Below are 27,664 nucleotides of genomic sequence, written 5' to 3'. Positions count from 1 at the left end.
GGGTGAGAACACTGTTCTTTGTCAACAAGAGAAGTAATGCTTTGTCCCAGATAAAGACATGCACATTTGTTGGGCTGAAACAGGAATGTGGGAGACAGAAGGTGGGTCATACTCTGTGTGTTTTAGGCCCATCATTATCTGAGATACACAGCATAACCAGGACAACGGGGAATAAACACAGACCCTGTCATCCTGGAGATCACGTTGCTTGTTTAGCTGTGTTCGGGAAGAACTTCCCTCCAAACGGAGCTCGACTCAGACAACTGGGTCAGCTGTGTGGAGCGAGGAGAAGCTCTCTGAACATCTGTACAGTTTAACTGCGCACATGTTGGCTGAGGTCAGCTGGCCGCTCTGTGTAATTCTCATTCCTCGGAGGTGGATCATTGCAGCCGCGGGGCTGACTCATGCCCGGCCGAGTTAAAACCGCCGCAGCGCCCGGGAACACAAAGAGTCTGCTGTGAGGCTCTGCTGAGCACTTCTCACTCCATAAAGCGCCAGCTGTGGACCGGACCTGTGGACGAGAACCTGATGATGGACGGACCAGGACTCCTCCTGCTGCTGCTGCTGCTGCTGCTCAGCCTCAGAGCCGCACTGTGTGAGGTGGAGTGGACAGAGCTAAACGAAGCAGAGGTAAAGTTACATCTGGCTTCATCACTTAATTAACCTTCATCTTCCAAATGTAGAAATCACTTCTTGTGAAAAATGAATGTATCTTTTTGTTCCACACACAGGCGTATTTGAAGCAGTACGGCTACTTAAACGACCCAGCTGACCCACAGGACCCGTCTTACCTGGAGGAGGTCATTGAAGCACTTAGGTGACTTTTATTGCCGTTTTCTTGTAATCAAATAAACTTAGACTAAACTTAAAGGTGCCTGCTGTTGCAAGCAGGCGTTTTCAAACAATAAATGTGTTAATCAAGCATCAGTTTGCAGATGTTTAATTGTCTTAAACTGTGAGGTCAGAGTCTTCCAGAGGGTGAATGAGCTGCCCCCTACTGGAGAGTTAGATGAAGCCACGCTTGGAGTGATGAGGCAGCCCCGCTGCGGCTTGGAGGATCCGTTCAACAAGAAGTTACACAAGTACAAAGTGATGGGTGAGTCGGGAAATTTAGTTTCATTTTAGCCTGAAAACGTCAGTACCTTTTCTATCAACCAGCCGTCTTTGAGAGGGGTAAAAAAAAAAGAAAAAAAAATCACGTAGTTTTGCAAGTAATCTGAAGTCAAAAACTGGACAGTTGGAGAAAATCACACAGCAAAAAAAGATGTTATGTTACAAAGTAAAGGTTCAGAAAATATAGTACCTTTAACAAGAACTCAAACCTATTTAAAGCCAAATTATCTTTATTCGTGGCAGGTCGTGATATGAGGATTGTTTTCGTCATCAGACAGTGGAGTTAAACACAATGCGAGAAAACGTGTTAGAGACAGTTAGAGATGTGCCAAAAATGGTCCAGTTAAAGTCCAGGTCTAAATCTTTTTGAGAATCACTCCACTCTGACCTGAAAGAACAGGCAGAGATTTCAGTTCCAGATGTGCAAAGCTGGTGGAGACATAACACAAATGTTCTGCAGATGTAATTTCGAGTGTGATGACTCAAAAGGCCTGGATCCTTGTGAAACCACACTTTTTAGGTTTCACTGTGTAAACATATGAAAACTATGTATCATTTCCTTCTCCTATTAAACTGTGCGCCACTTTTGCGCTTGGTCCACATAAAATCCTAATGAAATACTTTGGAGATGTGTCGCTACAAAACGTGAAAAGGTCTGACTGCCTTTAATGGCGACTCACAGTAAAGGATTCTCGTCTTTCTCAGGTCGTTGGAGGAAGAAGAGTCTCACCTACCGCATCCACAACTACACACCTGACATGGTGAGGTCGGAGGTCAGGAAGGCCATCCGCTCTGCCTTTAAGTACTGGAGCGACGCGGCTGACCTGACGTTCACAGAGGTCGACTTCGGCAGAGCAGACATCAAGATCTCCTTTCATAAGAAAGATGGCTTCTGCTCAGTCCCGTTTGACGGCCGGGGTTTGTTCCCTTTCCAAATCCACTCGCTGTTCCCCACGCAAACCATTTAGCAGGAGTGTAATCCTTCTGTGTGCGTGTGTGTGTGGATGCTCCTTGCAGGTCACGTACTGGCTCATGCTGAGTCACCAGAATCTGGTGTCGTCCATTTTGATGAGGACGAGTTCTGGACGGAGGCGTCGTACTACGGCACTAACCTGCGTATCGTGGCTGCCCATGAAATAGGACACGCTCTGGGACTGGGCCACTCCCAGTTCAGGAGCGCTCTGATGGCGCCAGTTTACGCTGGTTACCGCGTCAACTTCAGGCTGCATTCAGACGACGTCAACGGCATTCAGACACTTTACGGTAAGTGCAGTAAGAAGAGTTCCTGTGACGGTTCATGATAATTATGATTCTGACGAAGTGAATCAACCTGGATATTATTAATTTTTATAAATTTGAATGCCATCCCATCCTTAATCCACAGAGTTTAAACTCTTCTGAGAAGGCAGTATTATGTAGTGTCGACTTCTTTGAGCTTTACTTGATGTTATTATGTTAGTTGCACATCAAAAACATACCTGGAGTGCTGCCTTGATTCTTTCATGCATGTCTGAGAAACCTTTAATCCTTTTTCAACCTTTTTATGCAACCTTTTGTGTAAAATAACCATGTTTATGAACACAAACTAAACAAAGAATACTGATCTAAATGGTGACATGTAGAAAATGTTGAGTAATTATGCTCAGGTTTACGTAAACTTCAGCTCATACGTTGCAGAAATCTAAGAATCCAGTGTTTCCACTCTCCGAAGTCTTTTTTTTTTTTTTTTATGTAAAATCAATCTACTCAAAGAAGAGAAGCAACAGAATATGACAGGTATTTTTGAACCTACATAAAAATACCGCAGACAATGTATATCAGTTTTCTGACCAAGCTTTTGCAAAAGGAGAAGACTCAGCAAACTGCTCCTCCAAGCCGTTCACTGAGCGTTCTCCTTTAGTTAGAGCTGGTCTTTTATTTTCAGAAAGAAAGAGATAAGCAGAAGAGAGACAGAAGGCATGTTATGTCTACACACAGGTCAACTAGCCCTTTCCCTGGAGAGCGATTTCTCTCAAGGGTGGAGGGAACAATCAGTTATCCTGCAGCAGGAATACTTGGTGCCAAAAGTTTTAACAGTAAAGAGTCTAACACTTCTAAATGAAAATCACAATAATCTATAGTAATATAAGTCTGCTAAGGTAAGATCAATATTATTATTATAAATGTAAGAATGATAACAACACAAAAATCCTAACAGAATATAATACTCAAGTAAAAGTGCAAATATAATTATGTTTCCCCCCCAAAATGTAACTCGGGTAAACATAACCAATACTCCCCATCTCTGAACATAGTTAACAAAATTATCTTCACATGCTTAACGGGAAATAGGCAGTAGGCATTTAAATGAGCAGCAAAATGTATCCCAACTCAAGAGAGCAAAAACTTTACTTTCATGTCCCAATATATCAAAAAAGGGAAAAATTTATGATTCCTCAAACTTCGATTTGTGTTGCAGGCAAACCCATCAGCACCATAACGCCCAGTACACCGACCCTGGGCAGCCCAGTGGAGAGCAGCTCCATACCGAACCCCTGCACTGCGGACCTGGACGCCATCATGTTGGGTTTGTTACCTGACACCTTGCTGCAGGCATCATGACCATTTAAAAGATGAAATAACCATGACTACTGTACTACATTTTGCTTCGATTTTCAAAGTGCATATATGAAATTTACAAAACAAACACTGTTGACTGGATTGAAAGCGATTGTTAAATACAAAAAAATGTTTCATAGATACTAGAATAATATCAAAATCTGTTTATTCAGGACCTTGGGACAAAACCTTCGCCTTTAGTGGGGACTATGTGTGGACTATCTCTGACATGGGCCACAACAGTCCGATAAGGATCAACAGACTGTGGTGGGAACTCCCGGGAAGCCTGAACGCTGCTGTCCACTCGCAGAGAACCAACAAGACGTACTTTTTTAAGGGTACAACCATTTCTGTTTCATAACGCCGAGCATCTGTTGGATTTCTTCTGCTCTGCAGCTGCTGCTTCTGAACATTAAACGTCTGGACTCTTTCTGGTCACAGGCAGTAAAGTGTGGAGGTACACGAGGTTCATGCTTGACTATGGCTACCCCAAACAGGTCAAACGCGTCCCTCCTAACATCGACGCAGCCTTATACCTGCAGATTAACCAGAAGCTTGTGTTCATAAAGGTAGGAATAAAGCACAGTGGCATCTCAGTAAATTAATACTTTAAAAATGCTTTGGTCATTTTTAAAGAAAAAACGTCACAGGATGCTTAATTAAGTGCTTATTTATGTTGATTTGTGTTAATTATTGCTTACAGCAAATAAAAATCCATCAATACTCTGCAGTAAAGCATTCAATTCTTTGTTAGTTGTGCGTATCAGTGCCTACCTCAGCCCAGGTAAAACTCTTGACGACTAGCCTCACTAGCTAATCGTTAAGCTAGTTAGTTTAGGATAGCTTAACCACCTGCGTTTCCATTGACCACAGAGTTAAGCTAATTTAAATTATGAAAATAAATTCACTTTATGGAAACACGACAATTTAAAAAAAAATCTCAGGTTTTTCATAAAAAGTTTTTTTGTGCTAAGAAGAGGTAGTTTTTAATCAAAATCTGTGTATTTTGTAAAACTACAATGGAAACGTTGATCACTCGAGTCACGTGATCAACAGCCGGACGTTACGACCGTGAAAACGACGAAGACAACAGGAAGTAGTTATCTCTCACAGCATCGCACAGTTCATAAAAAAGTTGCCTGTCATTCCAATGTGTTGCATCCATAATCCTTCTGTAAAATCATTGAATTATGGCTGAATTATGAATATAATCTCATGTCACTCTCTACATATTATTTTTATTGAGTTATCATTTGAACCAGCTTGTTTATGTGTGATTTTGATTTAATTTCTTATTTAATGGAAACACTGCCATTGCAAAATTGTGTTTTTTGACATTACCCATCTAGTGACTAAGATTTATGCACATTTGGGAAACACTGCTACTCAAATTCCTTTGGATGGAATTTGCCTACAGTCCTACAGGATACCTATTGCTTGTAATTTTGTTTTCTCACGTTTTTTTGTTCCACTAAACTTTTCATTAATAAGCCCGGGCAAAACTCTCCACGAACAGTCAGTTTCTGCAGCTATTTGTCGATAACCCTCCTTTTGAATGGAGTCAGTGACTGAGTCAACAGTCTTCCCCATGATTTTGTTGGTATTTTTATGTGAAACTGTGTTTGAGATTGTTTTTAGCTGTAAGCTATAATACTGAAATAACGCATAAGATACTTATTGAGATGCACCTGCCTTCATGTTAACAATCTCACCTGGTAGTTATGTTTTTTAATCCTAACTCTTTGCTCTTCACCTATGCAGGGATCGGACCACTGGCAGTTTGATGAGGTGAAACCCAATTTTTCTTTCTACCCTAAGCCGCTGAGCAAGCTCATTAGCGGGTTGCCGTCCTCTCCTGACGCAGCCTTCACCTGGAACAACGGGAAGATCTTTTTCTTCAAGGGCGACAACTACTGGAGAGTGAACGAGCAGCTGAAAGTGGACAGCTGGTACCCGCTGAGCAAGGCGGAGCGATGGATGAGATGCTAGCGGCCCACCACCAGGGGGCAGCAGCAACCAGAGGACGGGATCCTGACTCCAATCCGAGGGCATTGACTAATGAACAACCTCAACATCAGTGATTAATTGTGAATTGGTGAAAAATGGCGAGAGACTGACTGACTTAACTTCACTGGATTTTATTACTGTTGAGCCCCTTCAGGCTGATTTATGGAGAGCAGAAAGTCTCCACAGGCTGATGAATTATGTAAGCTTCAGTATAATCTTGGAGAGAAATCGAGGCCATCTGTTTTTCTTTTTTCTTCCACATATGTGTTGGATTATGTGTCGCAACACTTTTGTTAAGATGTTACATTATGGCTTCTTTCTTGCATGTTGTGCATGTTCTGGATCAGATTTTTTTGTTTGGTTTTTTTTAAGAGAAAATGTGATATTTTATACAATAAAAAGACATTGTCAACATTGCAAACGTTTTGTTCTGTCAGCAGAAGAAGCTGTTCACAATTGCATAAAAATCAGATAACTATGCTACGTTCATAGTGATGAAAGAACGGTCTGTCCTGCATTGTGCTGTCTGCAGAAAAAAAGAGAAGAAAAAAAAAATTGGAGGCGCCATGGCAACTCCAACCAATCAGAGGGTAGGAAATCCTCCCCATGACCTCTTTATTGTGGATGAAAAATCCAGTGAGTAATGCTGCTGGAGTTGCTAAGAACCAGAGGAGACAAACAGTGCGGCACATCTGAGCCAAATTCTGAGTTAAAACTGTTTTTTATTAAAATCTGTGAAAACTATTAACAAGTATTTACACATTCAGGCAACAAGTGTGCTGTTTTTGAAAAACAACAAATGAAACATTAAATCTTTAAACACAACCTACAATAAAAAAAGGCAACAACAAAAACCTCAAACATGCAGTTTTGTCCTTTTTCTAAAAAACACTACCAGGTACTAGATTATCACATAAATTACGTTTATAAACATTAGCATACATCTTTTACTGACTGTGTTCTGACCAAAGCTATGAAGTAAAAAAAAAAAAAATTAAAACAGATCTAAGTGTAGATCTAAAACAGATCCTGGAGGCTCCAGCAGAGAGAACTTTGGAGAACAGTTTTTCTGCAGTTTTTCCTACTTTACATCGTCAGATGCCATGAACTCACATCGCATCTCACTGTTTATTCACACAGAAAACAAATAGAGACGCACCAATCAATTGGCCAGAGATCAGAAACGAGCTAATTTTCCCTCACCGAGCTCTGATCAGTAATTCTGAACAATCAAACCATTTCACTCATTTTTCAGTGAATAGCCCTTCTTGGATTGAAAACACTGTCTATGCAGTAATTTAATGCTAATGCACTGGTGCATATGAAGATAAAACAGAACATTAGTTACATTCTGATGTGTAAAATGTGACTTAATCTTCTCCAAACTTTGTGGATCAGTGTTTTCTAATATTTCAGTAAAATGTTAAAATGAGAATGCGAACGTAGGAAAGGTCCAATGTTTCCAACAAAATATTTTTTATACCAACTTTTTGCATAATGTCTAAATGTGATTTAAATGTATAAGAAATCAGCTAGAGATCAAAATAAAATTTTTGATCAGCTCAAATACTGAGGCATTTTTTTTTTTTTTTTTACAATTTTATAAATGGATAAAGAAATACCACCATGAAAAGATAATTTTTTCCAGTAAAATCTCTTTTCTGGCTGGTAAATATTTACCGTTTAAGGTGCCGACCAATCCCCATTAATTCACCACTTTTTGCTGAGAAATGCAGTTTTTTTTTTTGCAAGTTAAATGGAAAAAAACTGAACATATTTACATTTTGATGCTGTAAGTTAAACAAAACCAACAGCAGGTACCTTGATGTGTTTTTCACTGAACATCAGATAAAGGAGTTCAGAATAGTTCAGATAAATATTAGGGAAAGCGCTGTGATGAATAAATGGGGATGTTTTTGCTGTTTATGTTATATTAAATGCAAAAGTGGAACATCTGCTGAGGAACCTGCAGTACATGTTTTACAGAAACTAAGACACTAAATCTGCTCAGACCGCAAAGACGTTTTGAAAATCAGCAGAAAAACAAAAGATTGGTGCATCTCTAAAAATGAAAAAAAAAAAAAAAAAAAAGAAGTACATAAAATCAAACGCATTACTTCATCGACTCCTACAACCACCCAACTAGCATGTGAGACACGTAATACTAAAAACTCTTCATGGTAATGGCTAACTTCTGAAGTACAGTACACTAAATGCAGAGACACGTCTGTTTCTGAGGCTTCCAGTTGTTGCCGTGTATCAAATACACAATAAGTGGAAATGGGAGACCTTTTTCTGTTAGTTTCGACTGGATACTGTTTCTCCGAGAAACACAGTGGTCATAGTGGTTTAAACGCCATCAAAACAGAGTTTGATGCTTGTTATCCCTCAGTGGCATTCTGTTTGACACACAGGACTCACCGCAAAACAAACAAACAAAAACACACACACAAAAAAAAACACATCCTCGCTACCAGATCTACTTCACAGCAATTAGAGACACTAGAGCAGTTGGCATGTGCTGCTCTGCGTGAGGAAGACCCCCTGACCGAAGGAGTCTCCTGATGAAGGCACCTCCCACCAGGAAGCAGGAAGTCCTGCCGTTTTGCTCTGCGTTGGGTCAGACCCTGACGACCGGAGTCGTGGCCGTGAGGGGAACCATGGATCCGGTCTCGCAGTCCATGTCGACCATGGTCGGGTTGGTGGTGCCGAGGCTGCTAAGGGAAGTACCTGTTCCCATCTGCCGATCTCGCAGACTTTGCAGGTAGCTCTGAGAAGACGAACGGCAAACACAGAGAGAGAGAGAGAGAGAGAGAGAGAGAGAGATGAGTTATGGAGGAGAAGTAAGGCAGAAAACATTACCCACTCATAAAGACGTTTGCTCGTATTTAAACAAATAAGAAAAAAAAGAAGTCACTACAGCACACGCCTTGTTGGGAGACACTGACCGGTGCCAGTAGATCCCCAGCGTAACGTTTCACTGGGGTGGCTTTACGGCGGTATGTGCCTTCCTGCCCACCTGCCTGCTGTCGCTTCTTGGCGTCCTTCTCTCGAATCCGCATCAGCTGAACCCGCTTCTGTCTCCGGCTGATGACAACTGCAAGAGGAAGGGCAATTTGAAACCGGCCTTTGGAAACCGATCGTGTCTGTGAAACGCTGACCGAAACATCAGTCACGAATGCTTTCAGCAAACCGTCTAGGTTTAAGCAAACACGCAGCATTTTAAAGGAACAATTCAGATTTCTGACGTTTTTTTTTTTGTTTTTTTTTTTTTGCTCTGGCCTGAAATTAGCTTATTCTTTAGAGGTCCTTCAGTATCTTGTTAAGACAATAAGTCTTGTTCTTTACTTGGACATTAAATGAGTTTTAATCTCAGGGTTTCTAGTGCAAAGAGAGCTCGTGAGTTTAGCAGAAAGGAGTTTTGTGTCATCAAAATATTTCTGTTTGAGGTTTTTAGCAACATCTAAAAAGTGTCAACTGGAAAAATTTCTGCAAGTTGTCAAGTGTGAAAAATGTGACTTTAAAATGTTTCATGAAAGAATATAACAGATTTTCTTTTTTGTTTGTTTGTTTTATTGGAAATCTATCTAGTAACAATGTAGACAAACTCAAGCGTTCAACTGCACCAAAAACAACATGATCTGGAAATCCTTCACTTCTCTAAAACTTGACTTTCACCCTCTGTGATGCTTTACTGCGCACTTCTCCAGCTGCTACGTTTTCAAAATCATCTCATTTTCGGCCTGATCCGTCTCGACCTCTGACCAGCCGACCACAAACCAGTCAGTGAACTCACTGCGCTGAGTGTTACCAGTCTGTATTAAGACCAACCCTCTTCTGTGCAGATGCTGTAACAGTGTGAAGAAGACTAATAAGCTATTTCCAGGATCTGTGAGTTGCTTAAGTGAAGCTAGAGGAAGCGCAGAGAAAAAAGAAGCAGTTACAAAGAAAACTGTTGTCAATGATATCTCCACATTTCTGTGTGGTTCGGTTCGAGAGAGAGCAAGATAACAGATAACACGAAGGCTTCCTGTAAAATAACAAAAACAGCTCCGTTTTATGCTTGTAAGCTTTCAATCTTTGTCTTCAGTGGAAAACGCTGAATTTTGAAACCTTTTTAACAACCCAGAGTTAAGACTTGGATCTGCATGCTCTGGGGAATACGGACGGAGACATAATACAAGGTGCTGACCATGTGCGTAATTATTTTGTTGATGTTTTCGAGAAATAAAAACTTTTGTTTATAGATCCCGCCTGTTTCAGACAAAAATAATGAATGAATGACCTGATCGTGGCAGGAAGGCTGGAGAAAATATTTAGAAGATTGTTCTAAAATTTTATTGTGCTACACTTACTAAAGAGAGCAAGGAATTCCCTAAGATTAGTTTTTTGAATCAGAAATTCAGTTCAGAGAGTGAGTGGTCTTTATGTTTTGCCATTTGCCTCGTTTCCATCTTGGTGAAGAGAGAGCTTTGCCTTTCGCCTCAGCTCTCGGTTTACTGGATTCAGCTTTCTACAAATTAAATGTTTCTTGTTCAATCAGAAGATGAACACTTAAAGTGTAACTAACCCCAAATCAACTATTTTTGTTGATAAAATCTACTTAAATAGGTTATTTTGAGTCCTATCTTTCGTTTCTTTGCAAATGTTGACATTTTCATGTTCATTTTTTCAGTTATGCGACATTTTGACCTAAAACCGTCTCGCTGGTTGTGGCGGTACAGCTCGGTACGACTTTCTATAAAACCATCTAACTCAGACGCACGGTCCCGCTCGGTGGACAGTGAGTAGTTCGAATGATGAGCGTTGCCATGGCGATCAGTGCCTCAGCTTTGCAAAGGTGTGATTTATGTGCAACATGGACATGGAGTGGAATGGCTCTCCTCTGCTCTGACTTATTGGTGAAGGTGGGAATGGACGACTGTCAGACTGACTGCAGAGGAAGCTAAGATGTCGCCATAAAATCTCTAACAACCCAGAAAAACAACCGCTAAATTTATCACCAGTTGATTTAAAAAATAAATAAAATACTAGTGGAGTCTGAAAAATCGGTAAATATAGCGACAAAGTGGATAGGGTTAACACATAAATGTACCATGTCAAGTTAAAACAGAAGAGCTGTGATAATGTTACACTTCCTAAGCCAAACCGTATGTTTTCCTTACCCTCGGTGTGTGAGAAGCTGTCACCCGTCATCTTCCACTGGATCAGTACTCCTATGAGGCTGAGGGCGGGCCAGATGCCCAGAATGACCCAGCTGTACCAGCACAGCGCCGGCCCGGGCGTGAGGCGCAAGCAGTCATACACGTGATTGGCGAGAGCCAGCATCTCCACAAAGTAATCAGCGCACACGGTCATGATGGCGGCTCCGAACACGGCCGTGGAGAGCATGGTGAAGGCCTTCTGCCACTGCAGCGTCAGCACGGCGAACAGCATGCCGGTGCCCAGCAGCGTGCCCAGAGGCACCCAGAGCGTGGTGGGCGTGTAGAACTGGTGAGTGACCAGCAGGCCGGCCAGAGCCAGCAGGAGTCCCAGCAGCAGGCCGGTCATGAAGAGGCCGACGCTTCGCACCAGCATGGTGACCAGGCCGCACAGCAGGCCGATCCCGAGGCCGATGCCTGCGCTGGCCTCCACGCTCAGCTGAGTGTCCAGAATGTGCTCCTTGTGGCACAGCAGGAAGATGATGACCGAGCCGAACATGAGACCGGACAGGAACATGACGGCCTTGAAACAGCGGTAACCTAAAGCAGGAAACACACACACACACAAAAAAAGACAGGAAATGAACAGAGCAACTAACAGTAATCCAAAGATATAACTTTAAATATGCCATGAACTATGGGGAAACAAAAAACAAAGAAAAAACAAAGCGGTCCTCACCAAAGAAACAGTAGATGATACCAAAAAGGCAACACATGGAGCAGATGATGGTAGGGATGATGTCATATTTTCGCTCAATTTCCAAACTGCAGGAGTTGACCTCGGCCACACCTGCCCCCCCGCCCTCGGGGCTCAGCCCAGTGGGATCAGCCATTTTGGTTGGACAATGGACTTCAGGATTAATGCCGACCTGCAGCTGCTGTTATCTAAGGTCCATCTGTACAAGAGTCGTGACTGTAGGAGAAAAGAAAAAATATTAGGGCAAACCTAAAATCACCTCGCAAAGTATCACATTAACTGAAGTGGAGGGGAAAAGATTTCAAGCATTGTGTGCATTAGCATTCCTCCCTCTTAGACAGTACGTTTCTTCAGGGAACTAGCTTCTGCTGCAGTTACAGCTGAAGGTGTTTTGGGGAAAATTGTCAACCAGTTTTATGAATCCAAAAGCTGAGATATTTGCCTACTTTTTGTTAGAAAATGTTCAACATTTAGCTTGAATGACACTTTTAGCTCGTCATAATTGTGTCTCTATCGAGGTTGCTAAGGTGAATCCCTGAAGAGTTTTGTGTTTCTTTCTTTTTTTCCAAGAACGATCCTGCATTTACCACCATTCATCTTTCCATTAACTCCAATGAGGTTTGGTCTTTAAGACAAACATCCCCACAGCATGATTCTACCACTACCATGTCTCGCTGTGGGGATACTGTCTTCAGGGGTAAGTACTGTGTTTTTACGAAAAGGAAAGAAAACTAAATTTAGTTTTCACCTGAGTTTGCGGCACGTATCTGTCTGCTGGTCTATATCACGTAGTCCCATTGAAAAGCGCTGAAGTTTACGCTGGTAAAGTAACGCATTCAGCATTCACAAGCTGCTTATTAGGCAAAGGAAGTGTACCGGTTCTTCTAGTCTATAAGGTCGTTTTCCAAACTGGTCTGTAGGCACAGCTGCCATCATAACCACCAACGTCCATCTGCTGACTCTGCAGTGTCCTGTGAAGCGCTCTAGTCGTGAACTAAGAGTTCTCAGATTGATTGAATGAAGTGGCAAATGAGCTGTAACGTTGGCTTTTCAGTGAAAAATGTCTCCACCCCGTTTCCAGCTCTGTCATTTTTTTCTTCTTCTCTGTTTTCAATCGGTTATTCATATTTAAAAAAATAAAAATCAACTGTGTCGTCAATTTAAAACACATCGCCCCTCGTTGGGTTAAAACTTGAACGCCCACAAGCACAATATTCATATTTCTCTTCCGCTTTAAAACATTTTCTAGAACTTTTGCTTTTCTTCTGAGAATTTCTGTTTCAGGAGCCGTCCACCCTCTATTTGTCTTGAAAAATTATATGACATTTAAGCCGTCAGGTCTTCGGGGAGCCGCAGAGGGCTGAAGGCGTATGGGTGGACTGCTCCTTCTCTGCGAGGCTGCTGGCAGGCCTGCTGTATGAGCTCACCGCAGCTGAGATCAGATTACAACTTGTCTACCTCAGACAAACACTCAGGAACAAGCAGTTCTGTCTTTTGAGCGAAATAACGCACTGCTTCCTTCTTTATTGTCATACCTACTACCATTTTCTTCCTTACCTCAACGTTTTTAAGAAGGAGGAATATGTTTGTTTTTTTTATCCTTAAAGCAAAAATGAGTCACAATTGTTTTGACATGTTTGCAGACATGAGGCCGTGTAATTTGCGTGTCCTGCCCAGGAATGAGTTTAGCAGGAAAAAATGAGAGCAGCGGAAAGTTTTCCTCTCTTCTTCAGTCACAGTTTTTCTACACCTATCCTCTTGAGATATTTATCTTTTACAGCAATTCAAAAAAAAAAGGAACAGATTATATGAATTTAACTTTTCCCTATAACACCAAAACAGAAAATATAACGTATTTAAAATGGTACGCATTGTTGTCCAAACAGTTTTAATATGAGACAAACAAAGCGACGCAAATTAAAGAGCTTTATCAGTGAGGAAACAAATAGTTTTCTGACAGGATGAGGGTTTGGACTGTTGCCTTAAAGCAAGAAGAGAGTCTTTGTGACAACTGCAGGGTGTGTGTCATGTACATTTCAGGAAATTCAAAATAAACTCCAAATTTATAACAGATGTGAATTCATGGTTGCAAGTAGAGACTCTGCAACCCCGAATCTGATTAGAGTTCGAAACAACAACTTTTTGTTTCCTTCTTGTTTGGGCGGTGCCGAGATCTAACGCTTCGTGTTTAAGAGGAGAAATACGTTCCTGCAAGTTTAAACTTGCACACGGTTTGTGTAAAAGTGAAATGTAACTGAAATTAAATGAAAAGTTGACTGGCGTGAAATATATTCCTTTTGTGGGTGGATGTTAGTTTAGTCCAACTTAACGTGACATCTGGTATGGAGAACCTGACTGGTTTAGATTTGAATAAACCTCGGCCCACCTGTCTTCCGATGATGAATAGAAACTCACCTGTGTGTCACGCAAGTCTTAAAACCTTAGATTTGTTTTTTTTTGTTTTTTGGTAATCAAACATAGCTAAATCTATACAACGTACAAACGTATTGAGCCTCAATCCTATTTAATACTAAATGTTTTTACAGATTCAAACACATTAGATACTAACAAATTCCCACAAACCTGTTGCATTTCAAGAGCTAATTAGAGATTCTCCAGTTTTCAACTTGATGGGCCCTGACCAATCAGAAACTCACAATTCTACACTTTTCCCCCCCATCAGTGAATGCACCATGCTAAAAGTCACCATGTTGTGCAGATGCAAATAGTTGTCAGACTCGTGGAAACTGACAGCTTGGACTCGATCCCTCGAGACTATTCTGACTTTTAAGATCGATGATCCCTTTAAAGTTTACCTTTGCTTCTCGTACAACCCCACTCACTACACTTCTCATTTTAAACATTAGATGCCGCTGTAGATAGAATATGACATTTATGAATAACAGACAGAAGAAGAACCAGCTGAACCCTTTTTAGCAATGTATGGTGGCATTATATGGGTCTAAATGTTAGGAAACAAAGAAGATCTTGAGGAATATCACATCTTGTAGTGTCAAGATGTGAAGTTGGGTCTCATTTTTCATACACTCATTTTCACGAATAGAATGTGTTTACTGGAAACAATGCTGTGGAACACAGTGTTCTAATATGCCACCACCAGATATGTTATTTTTATGTGATGCCAATATCTAGTTGTTGACATTTTTTTAAATCAAGAATGAGAAATTAAAATACACTGTTCTATGTGGTCCTCCAAGTGGTCTGATAATTCTTAGCCAATTTAGTCACACAGTAGATGAAAATATAAGTTTTAATTTTGGTTTCAAGCATCCAGCATCCAGAGGTGAGTAAAGCACCTTCATAGCTTAGCATGATATTGTAGTGAGGTTTTTATTGGGTCACATTTGAACCACAGCTACACTGATTCAGTAGCAATGACACACATAGCTGGTTTTTGGGGTGATCTATTTTTGTGTGTTAGATGCTTCAAAAGTTTTATTGTCCTATTGCATCATGTCTTCAAACACAGTTGAAATACTGATACAAAATAGTGTGGCTGGAGTATGACATACACCTCCCTTTAAACTCCCTTTAAACCAGCTTGTGAAAACATCTAATTTGCTCTCAGATTCTATATTGCTGCTTTTACTGCATGCAGAAAGTTACAAAAGTTTGGATGTGAATGACAGGTTGAAACAAAAATACCAACACCTCCTTCCCAACAGCCAAAAACAACAGGCATAAACCAGGTGAGTCACTGGGGGCGAACATGTTTTAGCTTCCACTGCTAACAGTAATTAGCTCAACAATAACAAAAAAAAATTGTTTTTTTTTTCACTGACAACAGCTTGACACAGATTTAAACTGTAATCCGTTGTTGCTTTTTACATTGCATGTTACAGATATAAAAGGTAATAAACTTTGCTTCTTCCATCAGTAAATTGTCCACAGACTGCAATTAAATATGATTTTTTTTTACATCGTTGGATAGACTGTCAAGCTAAATGTTGTCCACTTTCGATCAGCTGCTGAGCCTAGCACAAAATAAAGATTACAAGAAAGTTGTTGGATGATGCACAACAGGCTTTTTGTCCTTTACTTGTATGGAGTATAAAACGTGTTTTCAGTGAAAACATACAAATTATAACCAAGGTGATGTTATGATGTTCTGCTACGGATCTTGGAGAAGACCAGCTAACTTACACTGAATATTCTCTCGCAGCTCAGGCTCGATTATTCATCATCAGGGGGTTTTGTGATTTTTGCGGGGCCTCACAAAAGTTTAGTTAGATAGTCCTGCTTCTTCTTTGGACCCCCCACTGCTGCCATTTACCAGTTCATTGAATCTGTATAGTCAGCATCTATATAAAAAGCAAGCAACTCGGGTTGTAGCAGTATCCCTGCTTCTCCCCGGCATCTTTATGTGCTCTCCTTTTCGAGTCTGCATGGTTTCCTCTCAGTGCCACTAGAGGTCACAGCATGGGCCTCAGAGTCTTTGTTTTGCCCCATAATGGCTCTATTCTCCCCCAGCAGCATTGACTTCCAAGCCTGCCTTGACATAAGACACCACTGTGATGAAGGGAGGTAACTTGAGACAGCGACATGGGAGTGTACTACTTCACACTGCTAATGCTGACTAAAACAGTACTTTAATGTGAAACAAACTCTCAGAGGTGCAGATAAACAGGGTCTCAAGTTTGTTAATGCACATTTTAACCTGTTAGCACGGAGCCACATCGAACTCTGGGTTGTTTGGACTTTTTCCGAGTCAGGATTACCAACTTTAGGGAATCTATGAGACTTGTTTAGACTTGAAACTCAGAAATGACTACTTGTGAGTACAAATTGTTTTGCAGCTATACTCTACAGCCCAGGACATTTGCTGTCAGCGTTTTTCATTTAGATTTCCAACAGAGAAAACCAGTTCCACAACCAAAAACTTGGTTCTTGTATTACTGCTTGAGCTTCTTCTTTCAAACCTGTTAGTATGATGTTTAATCTTCTTAATTAAAGTCAAAAAAGTCAGAATAAAAAGTCATGAATGCATAAGAATGACAAAAGATCATATTCTCTGTTAGCTTCCTACTGATTGGCACTTAGAGACATCTAATAAAGTTGGTATACCAGATGTAGCTACTAGAACAGCTATTTCAGCTATCTAATGCTGTGTGCAATGTTGTTTATACACACTGTCAGGCCTTTAATATCTTCTAATGCTATTATTAGAGCTTACATACAGATAAGAGAACAGAAATGCAGGACAGAAGTTGTGCAAAACAAACAAAATACTGATTGTTTGAAAGAGCATTTATGAACTGAGATGAAGAGTTTATATGTATGAAGAAACACATACAGAGTCTTACTGCAGTGTGATCAGAAAATTACATCAGAACCTGCATATCAAAACTGTCTGGAAAAATAACTGGATCTTAGTTTTGTTTCAACAAAATCATTTCAGAACTGACTAGACACACAACATTTTTCTTTTCTTTTTTCCCCCCATTTATTATAAATGTTTTACGGTAAGGATTTTAACTACGAGCAAAATCAATTTTTCACTGCCATCAGAAATAACAATAAAAAGTCGCTTGCCGCTATTTTCCAGTCCTTAAAGTGAAATCGGACTCGGGCAAAAGAAACATATCAGAAGAATAGATAAAAACAACATTTTCTGCCTTTAATGTCAAATGACTGGCTTGAGTCATTGAGTCATTTAACCCTTACATGTTAAATGTCAGTAAATATTAAACGCTTACAAATAATTAAGTAGCCACTCCCTTTTTTGTTTTTACTGTGTGGAAAAATCAAAGCAGGCTGCAGAGAGGGGGGCTGTAAGAAGATATTTTTTGCTGGCCTTAGATACCCTCTGGTTAAATTGTGAGCGGAGCAGGTTACAGCGCTCAGCTGCCGGGGAAGACCCAAAGCTGACTTCAAGTTCTCCACGTTGCTAATTTGGGTGTGTTTGAGCAGGGCACAGTCTTGTGTGGTCACAGCGGGTGGTGGGGAGGGAGGATTCTGCAATTCCTCCACTTAAATGACAGCCAAGACCAGCTGAGAGGCCGGAAAACCTGCCGTGTTACGGATCGCTGTCCTGCATGCTGGCTTTAAAGATCCACCCAGGATCACACACACGCACGCACGCACGCACGCACGCACGCACGCACACACACACACACACACACACACTAGTGGCTGTAAATCAAGGCACCTTAGGAGTCGAACACAGTAACCAGCTGAGGGACCAGCCAGGTCTTGACAACCGTAACTACGGGTGCGAAAGCCGAAAGGTCTCGGCGGGACCACAAAGTGATGCAACAGTGTGTTGTCAACATCACAGCTCCTCATCACACAATAGCATTTGCTCTAAGCCATTCTGAGCGAGACATCAAATACCGAGCTTCCTGTCCCTCCACGGCAGGAAGTGCAGGACCAAAAGAGGAAGTGGAACATCATGTTTCAGCAGGAACTTAATCCTGTGTTTGTGACAAGGAGCAGAAACAGAAGAGAGCGAGTTTGGTCATCATGCACGGAAAGCAAAACTCACAACGGAGAACCAGGTGAAAGTACAGCCGGTTAAATCAACACTTTGATCCGAGACTCGAGGAGAAAAACGAGCAGCGTAACGACACGATAAAAAAATAAGCTCTTAATCTGCCCCCGCAGGCTGATCTATAAGCGAAACCATTGTGTTGCAAGTGTGTAATGTGCATGGCTGCAACCGAGACGGGATTTTGCACGCGACAGTTACTATGATTTACGTCTGTTGAAACAGCTTGACTAAACAAATACAGTCAGCTGATTTTTTTATTTTTTTACCTTTACCAGTCATTTCAAATACGCTTTCGCTGAACTCAAACTCTGTTTTCGAGCCCGTTGCAGTTAATCAAGACTTAAACGTGTCAAGAAATAATTCATGTCCAATAATAAACTTATGAAAACAGCTCATTTATTGGCTCCTGAAGAACTAAACACTCCTGAACATAGCACAACACCGAAACTAGAGAAGCACAGAGAATGTTGGCTTAAAATCCAACATTCTGCTTTTAAACCACTTGAGTTAAATATACTGAAAAACCCTAAGCTCATTCTGGGGAAACTTTACGTACCCATATCTGACGCCCGATGAAACGTGTCGGATGCGTCTCCAGCTCTGAGGGATGTTCCACGCTTTTTCCACTCTACAAAACTAGCAGCCGGTTGGACACATTTTTGCTTAACGGGGACAAACATCTTTGACAACCTGCGAAGCCCCTGCTGCGTAAACTAAATGGTATAAAGAAATTCTGACATTTAATATTGCAACAATGATATTTATTGTGACTTCCCACATGCTCCTCACTTGAGTCTCCCAACACAAAGGTAAATAAAGTAAATGAAACACCGTGTGGCCCAGTTTCACTTACATTTTCCTATCAGTCACTCAACTTGTTGGGTTTATTTTTGAAGTTAAAAGAGCCAGAGACAAATGAAACATGAGTGGAAAACCCCTTAAACACCATGCCTCTGCTGCTGTGGTTTCTAGTACAAAAACACGACGGCTGGCAGGCAAGAAGGAGGCTATATGGAAATCTCTGTACATCCAGTCCAGAAACCATGTATGCATCTTCTAAAAAATTTGTACCTGGAAGTTGCAGACATGTCAGAAAAATATCATTATGCAAAATATTCATATCAGCGTGGATTTAGGATTTCTTAAAATTATAACATTTCCACATACTGTCATGTGAAGAGAAAAATGTTACTTTTCTGGATTTCCAAACATCTGTTAAGTGCGCTCTCTAATTAGTTGCCTTCACTCTGGATAAAAACTAAGCTTCAGATTCTTCACTCTTATTAAATCTGCAGAGGGACAAAAAGCATGTTGCTGCATGATGCATGCTTCATGTGTCATACGCGGCATGCGCTCATTAACGTGGCGACTTCCATCTGCAGATTGAGCTGCACCAAGTCAGAGCTGTAATTCAAATGTTATGGGTGGAGTGCGCAGCGTGTGGGGTAAGGAGGGGCCGTTCCATAACTCTCTATTAAGGTCTGTGGTGCAGAGGAGCATTCAGTAGGCGACGTCCATATGTTAGTGAGAGCCTGACGGAGGGGTACGATAGCGTGAGCTGCTGCTGTACAAGTTGGACGGCAAACCCTGAAAGTAACCACAAATTATGCAGAAATGCCCCAGGCTGAGATGCTAGAACGTACATCACCACCTGGCAGTAAAACGATGACGGAGAAATTTTATCATTCAGATATTATCCAGTACTTTGGAAAAGTCTTGAGTCAACTCTTTATGCGTTCCTCCCAACAAGCCACCTTACGTGTCAACTTTTAAAGTGGAAAATATGACTTTCAGTCAGATAATCGTTATCTGATTGAGATCGTGTTTGTCCTCAGCACACAAGCGACATGTCTTCATGGTCTCGTGTGAAATTATACTGACGCTCTAACAAAAAATTACAACTTTCCAGCACATGATTAAAGTCTGACTGATAAGATGCAGAAGAAAATAACCAGCATGGTCCTGGCTGTCATGTCAGCTCTAACCCCCTCCCCTGCTTGTCACTGCCGACCAGCTGGCTGAACTACATTCCCCACTGTTGCAAAAAGACAAATCAGACAGATTGGGAAAAATTCCCATCCATGGCGTGAGCTCCATCTTGTAAAGGCAACAACAACTGGCAAGCTACAAGCAGCATGTTTTATGAAGCAGTCGGCAGGTTACAGACACTCTGACTAATTACGAAAGTAAAGAGCATGACAGCAAAAAGGTTGAATGTTCTGAGAAATAAGCACTTGAAACTACCACTAAATTTAATGGCTGTTTGTTCTACGCATGAAACTCAATGCAATAAATACACTGAGTAGATGTAGTTACTAAAGTTATAAGAATCAACACACTGTTTTAGAGGCAGTGGAAAGTAAAGCTGAACAATATATTGAACAATAATTGCTGTTTTTATGTGGGTAATAATAATATCTCAAATCCAAATGAATATTTGATGTTTTAGAGCATTTCCTGTGCCATTGCTTTTTCAAAGATATATTTTGCCAGTGGTACTGAGTTTCAATATCTTAAATGGCCTTTGCTGATATAGATGTTCGTGACACACGTGGTAAAGCTCGGGAAGAGTTGTGAGGACATGTTCATGCTGACAATCGTAAATATGGGGTCACACTACACTCTAACCCTAAGGGTAATATTCAAGAACAAGAATAAGATCCTAATTTCTTGTTTTCCTAAACAAGAAATTGCAAAAGGATTCTTGCATTTCTGTTTAAATAAAAACAATCAGACTGTATTGTGCATTTTTGTACTCAATTTATGTGTAAATACTAAATAACTGTTGCTAAAGTATAGAGAAATTAAAGGTACCGTAAACATTTTGGCTATAGCATGTGTGTATTCTTTGCTGAAATTTTGCTCAACTTATCTAGATTTATGGTTTTTTTACTTTCTTCCATGTAGATGGGGTTATTGTGCAAGAGCCCAACAGGTCAGTGTTTTACATACAAAGATGTGATTTAAATGAAGAGTCAGATAAAAACAGAGCTGTGTTTCAGACCTCCAGAGTAGTGGCCATATATGTCAGCTGCAGCTCTGTCATTTAGCGCAGCCTTTTAGCTCTCTTTGTTAAATTCCACTCTGCGGTCACTGAACCTCCTACAGCAATCTCACAAACCTAGAATATCATCCATGGCCTTTATTTTCCTAGTCAGCCAGGCACCCTGTCATCTGAGCTATGTTTAAAGCGCCATAAGTAGTCCATAGTAGGATGTTTCAGAGTTACTGCAACCACTTTCGTTGTGGCTACCGTTTGGACAATGAGGGTTTTCTTGCAGGAAGGAGTCACCAGACTCCTCCATCTCCAACACAAACTTGTGTTGTTCGGCATTTCAGCTCTCCCAGGCAGACTACCTCTGCTACAGCCGCTCCATACTACAGACAGGGTGGAATCATAATCGAAACAATAAGGACAGAGTGAAAAGCAGTCCAACTTTGATCAGCCTCTGGCTCTCTGTGCCTCTTTTCCTGCCTACCCTTATTTTCCCCCCAGAGCTAGGAAGAGTTTCCTCTTTGGGTTTTCACAGGGATTAAACCATCTGGTGCAGGCTTTTGGAGCAGCTCTGCTCTGCACCGAGTGGCTGTAAGTACAGACTGTAGGCACCCCAATAAAGAGAGCGCCTGAAGGCTGTCATCAGAGTCCCAAACCAAAAGGCAATCCCAAGTCTGATCACACAGTAAAACCAAAGGGCAGGGCTTTCTGGGAGCAACAGGGCTCATAAGTAGACATTATATAAATGTTTCACAAAGGAGGGTGGAAGATATCTCATACTAGGCATGGCCCGGAGGATAAGATTCTCTCAGGATGATACCTCTGAGCAAAGATTTCACAGTTTTGTGGTTTCTATACAAAGCTAGCTTGTACTTTTTAGAAGAATGGCTTTCTTTAGTTTTATAAAACTAACGGGTGGCCCTCCTTTAGTGTCCAAATCATAGCTGTTCATGTTTTCTACAACCAGAAATATATATATATTTTTCAGAAAGGTGGGTTTTGTATTTCTTGTAAGCAAGAAAACAAGCATATGAACAGCAACAAGTGGTGGAGGGGAATAGACGATTCAGTCAGAGAAGATTCTGCTAACGTCAGCATCTTCACAGCATTTCATTAGCATCATCATTGAAACACAGATTTTAAAAAAAAGAAGTAGATTATGTTAAAGTTTAACTTAACAAAATTAACTCAAGTCTTTAGTAAAAGCTGAACAATCTTCCTTGTGGTGTGTCCTCTTTGTTTTTCAGTATTTCAAGTCCAAAATACAGTAATAGCACCCAACCAGAAGTCGATTTTCTGCCTAGAAAAGTCAAAGCTCCTCAAGCAGCCCAGAGTTTAGAACCCAACATTATCGCTGTGCATAGCTAATGGAGGGAAAGCTGTTAGTACACTCTTTTGCATTTAGCACTTCTGTTTGCTTCTCATTGAACAAGTGGCACAAGTAATGCTGTAAAATATTGATTTGTGAGCATGAACTTTTACTGTTTAACCACATTGTTTTCAGCTGGAAACCTGAACCAGCTCGCCGTCATTTTCACATCCGAGCTCCGACTTCAGAGAAAAACGAAATTCACCGTCGGACTCTCACATGCTCTGCATAACAAGCCGGGACTAATTAGCATATAGTTCTGTGAAACCCTGATATTAACGCCTGATTCAGTGGTTATGAATACAGCCTTTATTACTCTGGGTCATCACGTCTTAGTCCTCAAATGATTTGCCTAAGTAAGGATAATGAGGGAACTCCTGTAGCTTCCAAGTTGTCACTGTTTGTGTGTTTCTCAGCAAAAATGCACATATTTTTGTTCAAAAGACAGGAACTAATCTTTAAGCAAGAAAATGAAAAGTAGCAGCCTTCATTTAGCCAGCTGACAGGCAGTGTGCAGCGGTAGGTTTAGGATGGTGCCTAGTTGTGACTCTCGTTGAAAGGGCTTTAAGTCGTTGTGAGGGCATAACAAGCTTTTGAGGTTTAAACCTCTAAAGTTAAAGGTAAAATTCAAGGTAAAAAGCTTACCTTTAATTAATTGTAGAAAGCTCAAGTCTCTGGTATTTTCACTGACATCTCATTGAAATATCCTTAAACCCCACTGAAAGTTTTAAGAAAACAACTTTTAAAAACCTTAGTATACAAGATTTCCCCCAGAAAACTTGCTAAGCCCGGTGGTTGGGTGCTAGAGCAGTCAGCCCGTCGTGTTTTTGAGTTAAAAAATGCTTAAAGTTGACAGGAAATATGAAAATATCACTTGATTATTATGTAATATTGAAAGATTGGAAGAGAAATACCTGAACACCAACTATAAAATCTTAAAAAATGCAAACATTTTAAAAAGACTTTAAAAAATAAGCAATGCTTAGCCTGGTGGGGGCACAAGAAAAGCCTGGTCGCCCGCCAGGCTTATAATACACTGATATATTTTGACAGCACAAACTGTCCTAAGCTGTTAGGTACAGACATGTGTACCTGCGCAAAAAACACCTGTTTCAGTGCTTAGCATTTACAGCCCATATTACTCCGTATCATCATGGATTTATAGTTGCGACCTTGAGCAGTTTCCAAGACTAAAGTGGTTATGTTTTTTGCAAACAGACATATTTGTTGTTATGAAAATACCAGAATTTCAGCCAGCTGACTGGCAGTGCACGGCTACATGGAGGTTTGCTGTTATTCTTTGCCAGAGAAGAACTGACATCTTATGTAAAGAACGTGAACTTGCATGGACGTCTTAACAGAAACACTTTTTTAAAGAAGTTTTAAAAGCCTACTTTTTAAAACCTTGCTATAGCTCACGACTTCTGGTTAATTACACTAACTTGGCTGTATTTAAGTTAGCAATAATAAATAAAATTACAAATTTGAATGAGATTTTGAGAGCTTTCTTGTCATTTTTGGACTCTTAGACGACCCGTTTATCTATAAGCCAGGACTAATTAAGACACATTTCTGTGGGACTTTGGTATGAACGCCTGGTTCAGTGCGTATGAATACAGTCTTTATTATCCTGTCTCATTATGTCTTTGTCCTGAAAGCCTGAAGGATAAGTTGAATTATGTGCTTGAAAAGAGAAACGTTTTATTGCAGCCATGGAGGCAGCCTGGCTACGTGTTCTGTAGCAAACATCTCCAGCTGAAGACTTTGGCACCAAGGAGTCGAGATCCGGGATAAAACATTTTCCAAACAAAACCGATCCAGGTTAATACAGAGGTGCTGGTAAAGAAGTTTAACTGACTGAAAACACAAAGATTTCCTAACACCGTCTTAAACTTTTCAGAAGAGCGAGCGTTAAAAAAAAAAAAAAAACAACTCACCGATCAGCCGAGTGTCGGTTCTTCAGCTGAAACTTCTCCTTGACAATCCGCTCCGACAGGCAGGAAAAACTGCCCACCATTCAAAAAAACAAAGACAGGGAAGCTAGCTACCAAGGAGAACCGGTTTTCTCTCACTTTATCCCGAGGCTGTGTTCAAACTAGGAGGCTTCCTCCAACACGAGCGGCATCGTTTTGTTCCTCTCCCTGCTTTATGCAAATCTGTTTTTCTCTCCCTCCCTTTCTCTCGCTCTCTCTCTCTTCTGACGGCAGATGTGAGGAAGGTCAGAGCCGCTTTCTGCTCATAACCGTTAAACTTTCCGTCTGGGACTCAACAGGAGTCCAGACCTGCCACTCTGAAAGCAGAACAGAAAAAAAATCTTAACACAGCTTCTTTTCTCCTCCTTTTTCTAAAACAAATAGCACAACAAAAGAGAGAAAAGTTTTTTTCCCTCCTCCTCCTCCCCGCGCCTCGGGGTAATCCTCCCCTTCCTACCAGCATCCAGCCTCGGCAGTTGGACCGTTGGAGAGCCGGGGGCTGCTGGGAGGGGGCTTTAGCCTGCAGGGCTAGCTGCCCCAACAGCAGGCTGCTAAAATGACTTTTCACCTCTTGTTGTATCTGAAGGAAGCAATGGTGGACTTATTGGGTTATCAGCTGCTAATTTAATTCAAGCTATTGTTTCCTGATTAAACTTGTAAATAGCGTTAAGTTAGCCAGGGGCGGCCCAGGATTTTATGGGGCCTTAAACAGAATTTGATTTGAAGGGGTCCTTTCACACAGCTAAAAAAATAAATAGATCAGCTTCTCAATATTCATTTTTGCGATTTTCTGTATCCAGGATTTACACCAGGATATAGTTAAATATTCAGTGGAACCCCAGCTATTAATGGTTCAGCATTCTCAGTATTCAGATTCCGATCCGCAGATCTTTCTGTGGAATATGACTCCAAATCATTTGCGGCAAGTGTGCCTATTCGCAGATTTATGCATATTTTAAATAAGCGGCAGAAAATGCAGCTTAGGTACCTGAAATACCTAGGTGCAAATCTACTCGACACATTATTAGCTGGAAGCCCAATTCATCTTCCTTGACTACGATTGCCTGTACAGCCAAGAGCGGAGTTAAAGTGATCAACACGGCCATCTTGGGTTCCATATCCAACCTTGAGACTTTTACTGCATGTCCTCCCCCCTTCTCTTTCTGCCCATTTCCTATCTGGCGACTGTCAATAAAGGCCACAATTATGCAAAAAATAAAAAATTTAAGAGAGGATGGATGAGTGATACAGATGTGTTACTCAAACATTTGCTAAACTGACTTGTGTTATAACTGTCTTTGGGGCCCTAAGTCATGGCATGACAAAGTTTGCTTCAACTAGATGAATTTAAAAAGAGGATAACGCTGGGTTAGTAGCTTAACAATTACACTTTCTGATAATTAAGATCAGAAAGTGATCTTAATTATCACTTAATTAAGTGATAATTAGTCAGGCTATAATCTGACTACAAAGACAAAAAAGATCCCAAACACAATTTGGATAATCAGGGTCTTATCTGTGTCTTTGAAGCTTAAAGCTTTTCAAAAACATTGATTTAATCAGTTAGATGGCACAATAAGTGAAAGTTTGAAAATATCTAAACTCTTAGTAGGATTTAATTGTCCTTAAAATGATTCACAAGCCTTCATTTTTGGGCAAAGCCATGTGCTTCGCCCCCATTTGTTCATTACGCAACAGCATTATGAACAAATGACGGCATTTGGCAAACAGCACTCTTTTAATAAGGGCCTCATTTATAAAAAAATCACTTCAGTCAGACTCAATAAGATTCTCATGTCGGGTCAATAATACAGGATTTGGAATTCAAAGCTGGAAATTTTAATCAATGCTATTTTTTTAATGTTTTATATTAAAACTTGTATTTTGATGGGTGTGGGGAGTAAAAAGCTGCAGACAGGACCCCGACGGATTGCACTGGCATGATCAGAAATGAAGTGCAGCTGAAAGGATTGGCTGCAGAAGCACTTTTCCTTCGCAGCGCCTGCCAGACTCACAGGAGGTGGTTGTTTGAGTACACAAACAACCTCATAAAGGTGCCTGATGAATAAAACCTAACAGCGTGGCTCCTTTGCTAAGCATATGCATGATGTTAGTATATTATCTAATCTTAAATGTTAAATACGTGGTTGCACAATGTCATTACTTAATGATTTTTGGACAGTATTCAGTGGTTTATGGTGTCTTTTTATAAAATAAATAAATAGCAATGCTGTTTCTCCTTATAACTTTAACACCTAATGATTAAGTAATAAACAGTTACAAGGGCGCTTTAAAAGGCTTTTCAAAAGCTGAGTTATAATTACTATTTGGGAAGACAATGTGTGTGTTTTAGTCCTTTCTAATCATTTAAACAATACTCTATACCTGCCAATGTATAGTTTATTAAGTATTTACCATTCACGTAGGTAGTTAATTATCTTGTAGTTATTTAAAAGTGCAGTGGATATGCAAAGTCCTTTAACTGTATTTTACTTTGGATTTATTAGTAAACAAAATCTCATTACAGTATTCAAGAAAATATTAATCTCTCGTATAATTTTCTAATCTCCATTTTTAAGAGAAGTATAAGTTCCTCATGCTAAGAAGCAGTTCAGTATAAATTAGATTTCTGTGTCTGTCAGAGACCAGACGCATGGAAAGTGTGAGCATGACTTTAAGGTGTGTTTCAACATGAAACTCTTTACGAAATCCAAGAGAGCAAAGGGAAATTACCATTCCTATTCTGGAGAAGGCAAATTATTATTTAGTAATAAATTCCCTACCTGGAACGTTTCCCTGAGGCAGTGTGACGAATAATCGGAGGCGTCTCTAACGGCCTAGTTCATGTAACCTCTGCTTTGACTTGAAATAACGAGTGACAGCCCAAATGCAAAATCACTTTAACTCTAACAAGATTATGACTGATTTCTCAACAGCTGTTCAATGGACTTCTGTAAGGCTAATGGTCTAAAATTGCTCAAAAATAAAAAAACAAAATAAAACATTTAGTTTGTACTGCCCTCCTTTTCCCTGAAAACTTTTCACTTTTTCTTAGTTACAATAATTGTTTTTCCAGTAAATAATCTGATGAGTACGGTATGCATCTTTTCATCCATCTTTAACATTTTGCCCCTAAATTGAATCCAGTGCAACTAATTGCCCTCAGAACTCACCTAATCTATAAATCTATTCACTAGAAG

The 27,664-nt window shown here is 40.5% G+C and overlaps 2 protein-coding genes across 3 annotated transcripts; one reads left to right on the top strand and one right to left on the bottom strand.

Moving 5' to 3' along the window:
* Positions 1–6,139, top strand: mmp19 (matrix metallopeptidase 19). The gene is made up of 9 exons (XM_015006406.2): positions 1–630; positions 732–817; positions 966–1,096; positions 1,819–2,031; positions 2,131–2,376; positions 3,572–3,679; positions 3,885–4,049; positions 4,153–4,280; positions 5,473–6,139. Exons 1-9 carry the CDS (start codon positions 529–531, stop codon positions 5,698–5,700), a joined length of 1,407 nt encoding a protein of 468 aa, XP_014861892.2. The 5' UTR covers positions 1–528; the 3' UTR covers positions 5,701–6,139.
* A 281-nt stretch (positions 6,140–6,420) lies between these two features.
* On the bottom strand, positions 6,421–24,835 carry LOC106929450 (transmembrane protein 198-like). 2 transcript variants are annotated; one of them, XM_015006407.2, is made up of 5 exons: positions 24,429–24,835; positions 11,599–11,832; positions 10,884–11,459; positions 8,667–8,815; positions 6,421–8,488 (listed from the first exon to the last, which is right to left on the bottom strand). In XM_015006407.2, exons 2-5 carry the CDS (start codon positions 11,750–11,752, stop codon positions 8,339–8,341), a joined length of 1,029 nt encoding a protein of 342 aa, XP_014861893.1. In that variant the 5' UTR covers positions 11,753–11,832; positions 24,429–24,835; the 3' UTR covers positions 6,421–8,338. The 2 variants fall into 2 exon arrangements, with proteins under 2 accessions (XP_014861893.1, XP_014861894.1); XM_015006408.2 differs by having other exon boundaries at positions 8,738–8,815.
* Between the last annotated feature and the right edge of the window lie 2,829 nt (positions 24,836–27,664).

Source organism: Poecilia mexicana, unplaced genomic scaffold, assembly GCF_051168715.1.
Source record: "Poecilia mexicana isolate PSO_F unplaced genomic scaffold, ASM5116871v1 scaffold_5, whole genome shotgun sequence".
Lineage (NCBI taxonomy): Eukaryota > Metazoa > Chordata > Actinopteri > Cyprinodontiformes > Poeciliidae > Poecilia > Poecilia mexicana.
The sequence above is the reverse complement of the archived record's forward strand: the minus strand, read 5'-3'. Positions and strand labels throughout refer to the sequence as shown.

What these genes read in the sequence shown, in the direction of transcription:
- mmp19 (XM_015006406.2), top strand. Translation starts at nt 529, where the DNA reads ATGATGGACGGACCAGGACTCCTCCTGCTGCTGCTGCTGCTGCTGCTC. An exon ending in CAGAGCTAAACGAAGCAGAG is followed by an intron (nt 631 to 731) that starts GTAAAGTTACAT and finishes TTCCACACACAG; the next exon opens with GCGTATTTGAAGCAGTACGG. An exon ending in AGAAGCTTGTGTTCATAAAG is followed by an intron (nt 4,281 to 5,472) that starts GTAGGAATAAAG and finishes TCACCTATGCAG; the next exon opens with GGATCGGACCACTGGCAGTT.
- LOC106929450 (XM_015006407.2), bottom strand. Translation starts at nt 11,752, where the DNA reads ATGGCTGATCCCACTGGGCTGAGCCCCGAGGGCGGGGGGGCAGGTGTG. An exon ending in CAGCTTCTCACACACCGAGG is followed by an intron (nt 8,816 to 10,883) that starts GTAAGGAAAACA and finishes TTCCTCTTGCAG; the next exon opens with TTGTCATCAGCCGGAGACAG. An exon ending in CTGGGGATCTACTGGCACCG is followed by an intron (nt 8,489 to 8,666) that starts GTCAGTGTCTCC and finishes TCGTCTTCTCAG; the next exon opens with AGCTACCTGCAAAGTCTGCG.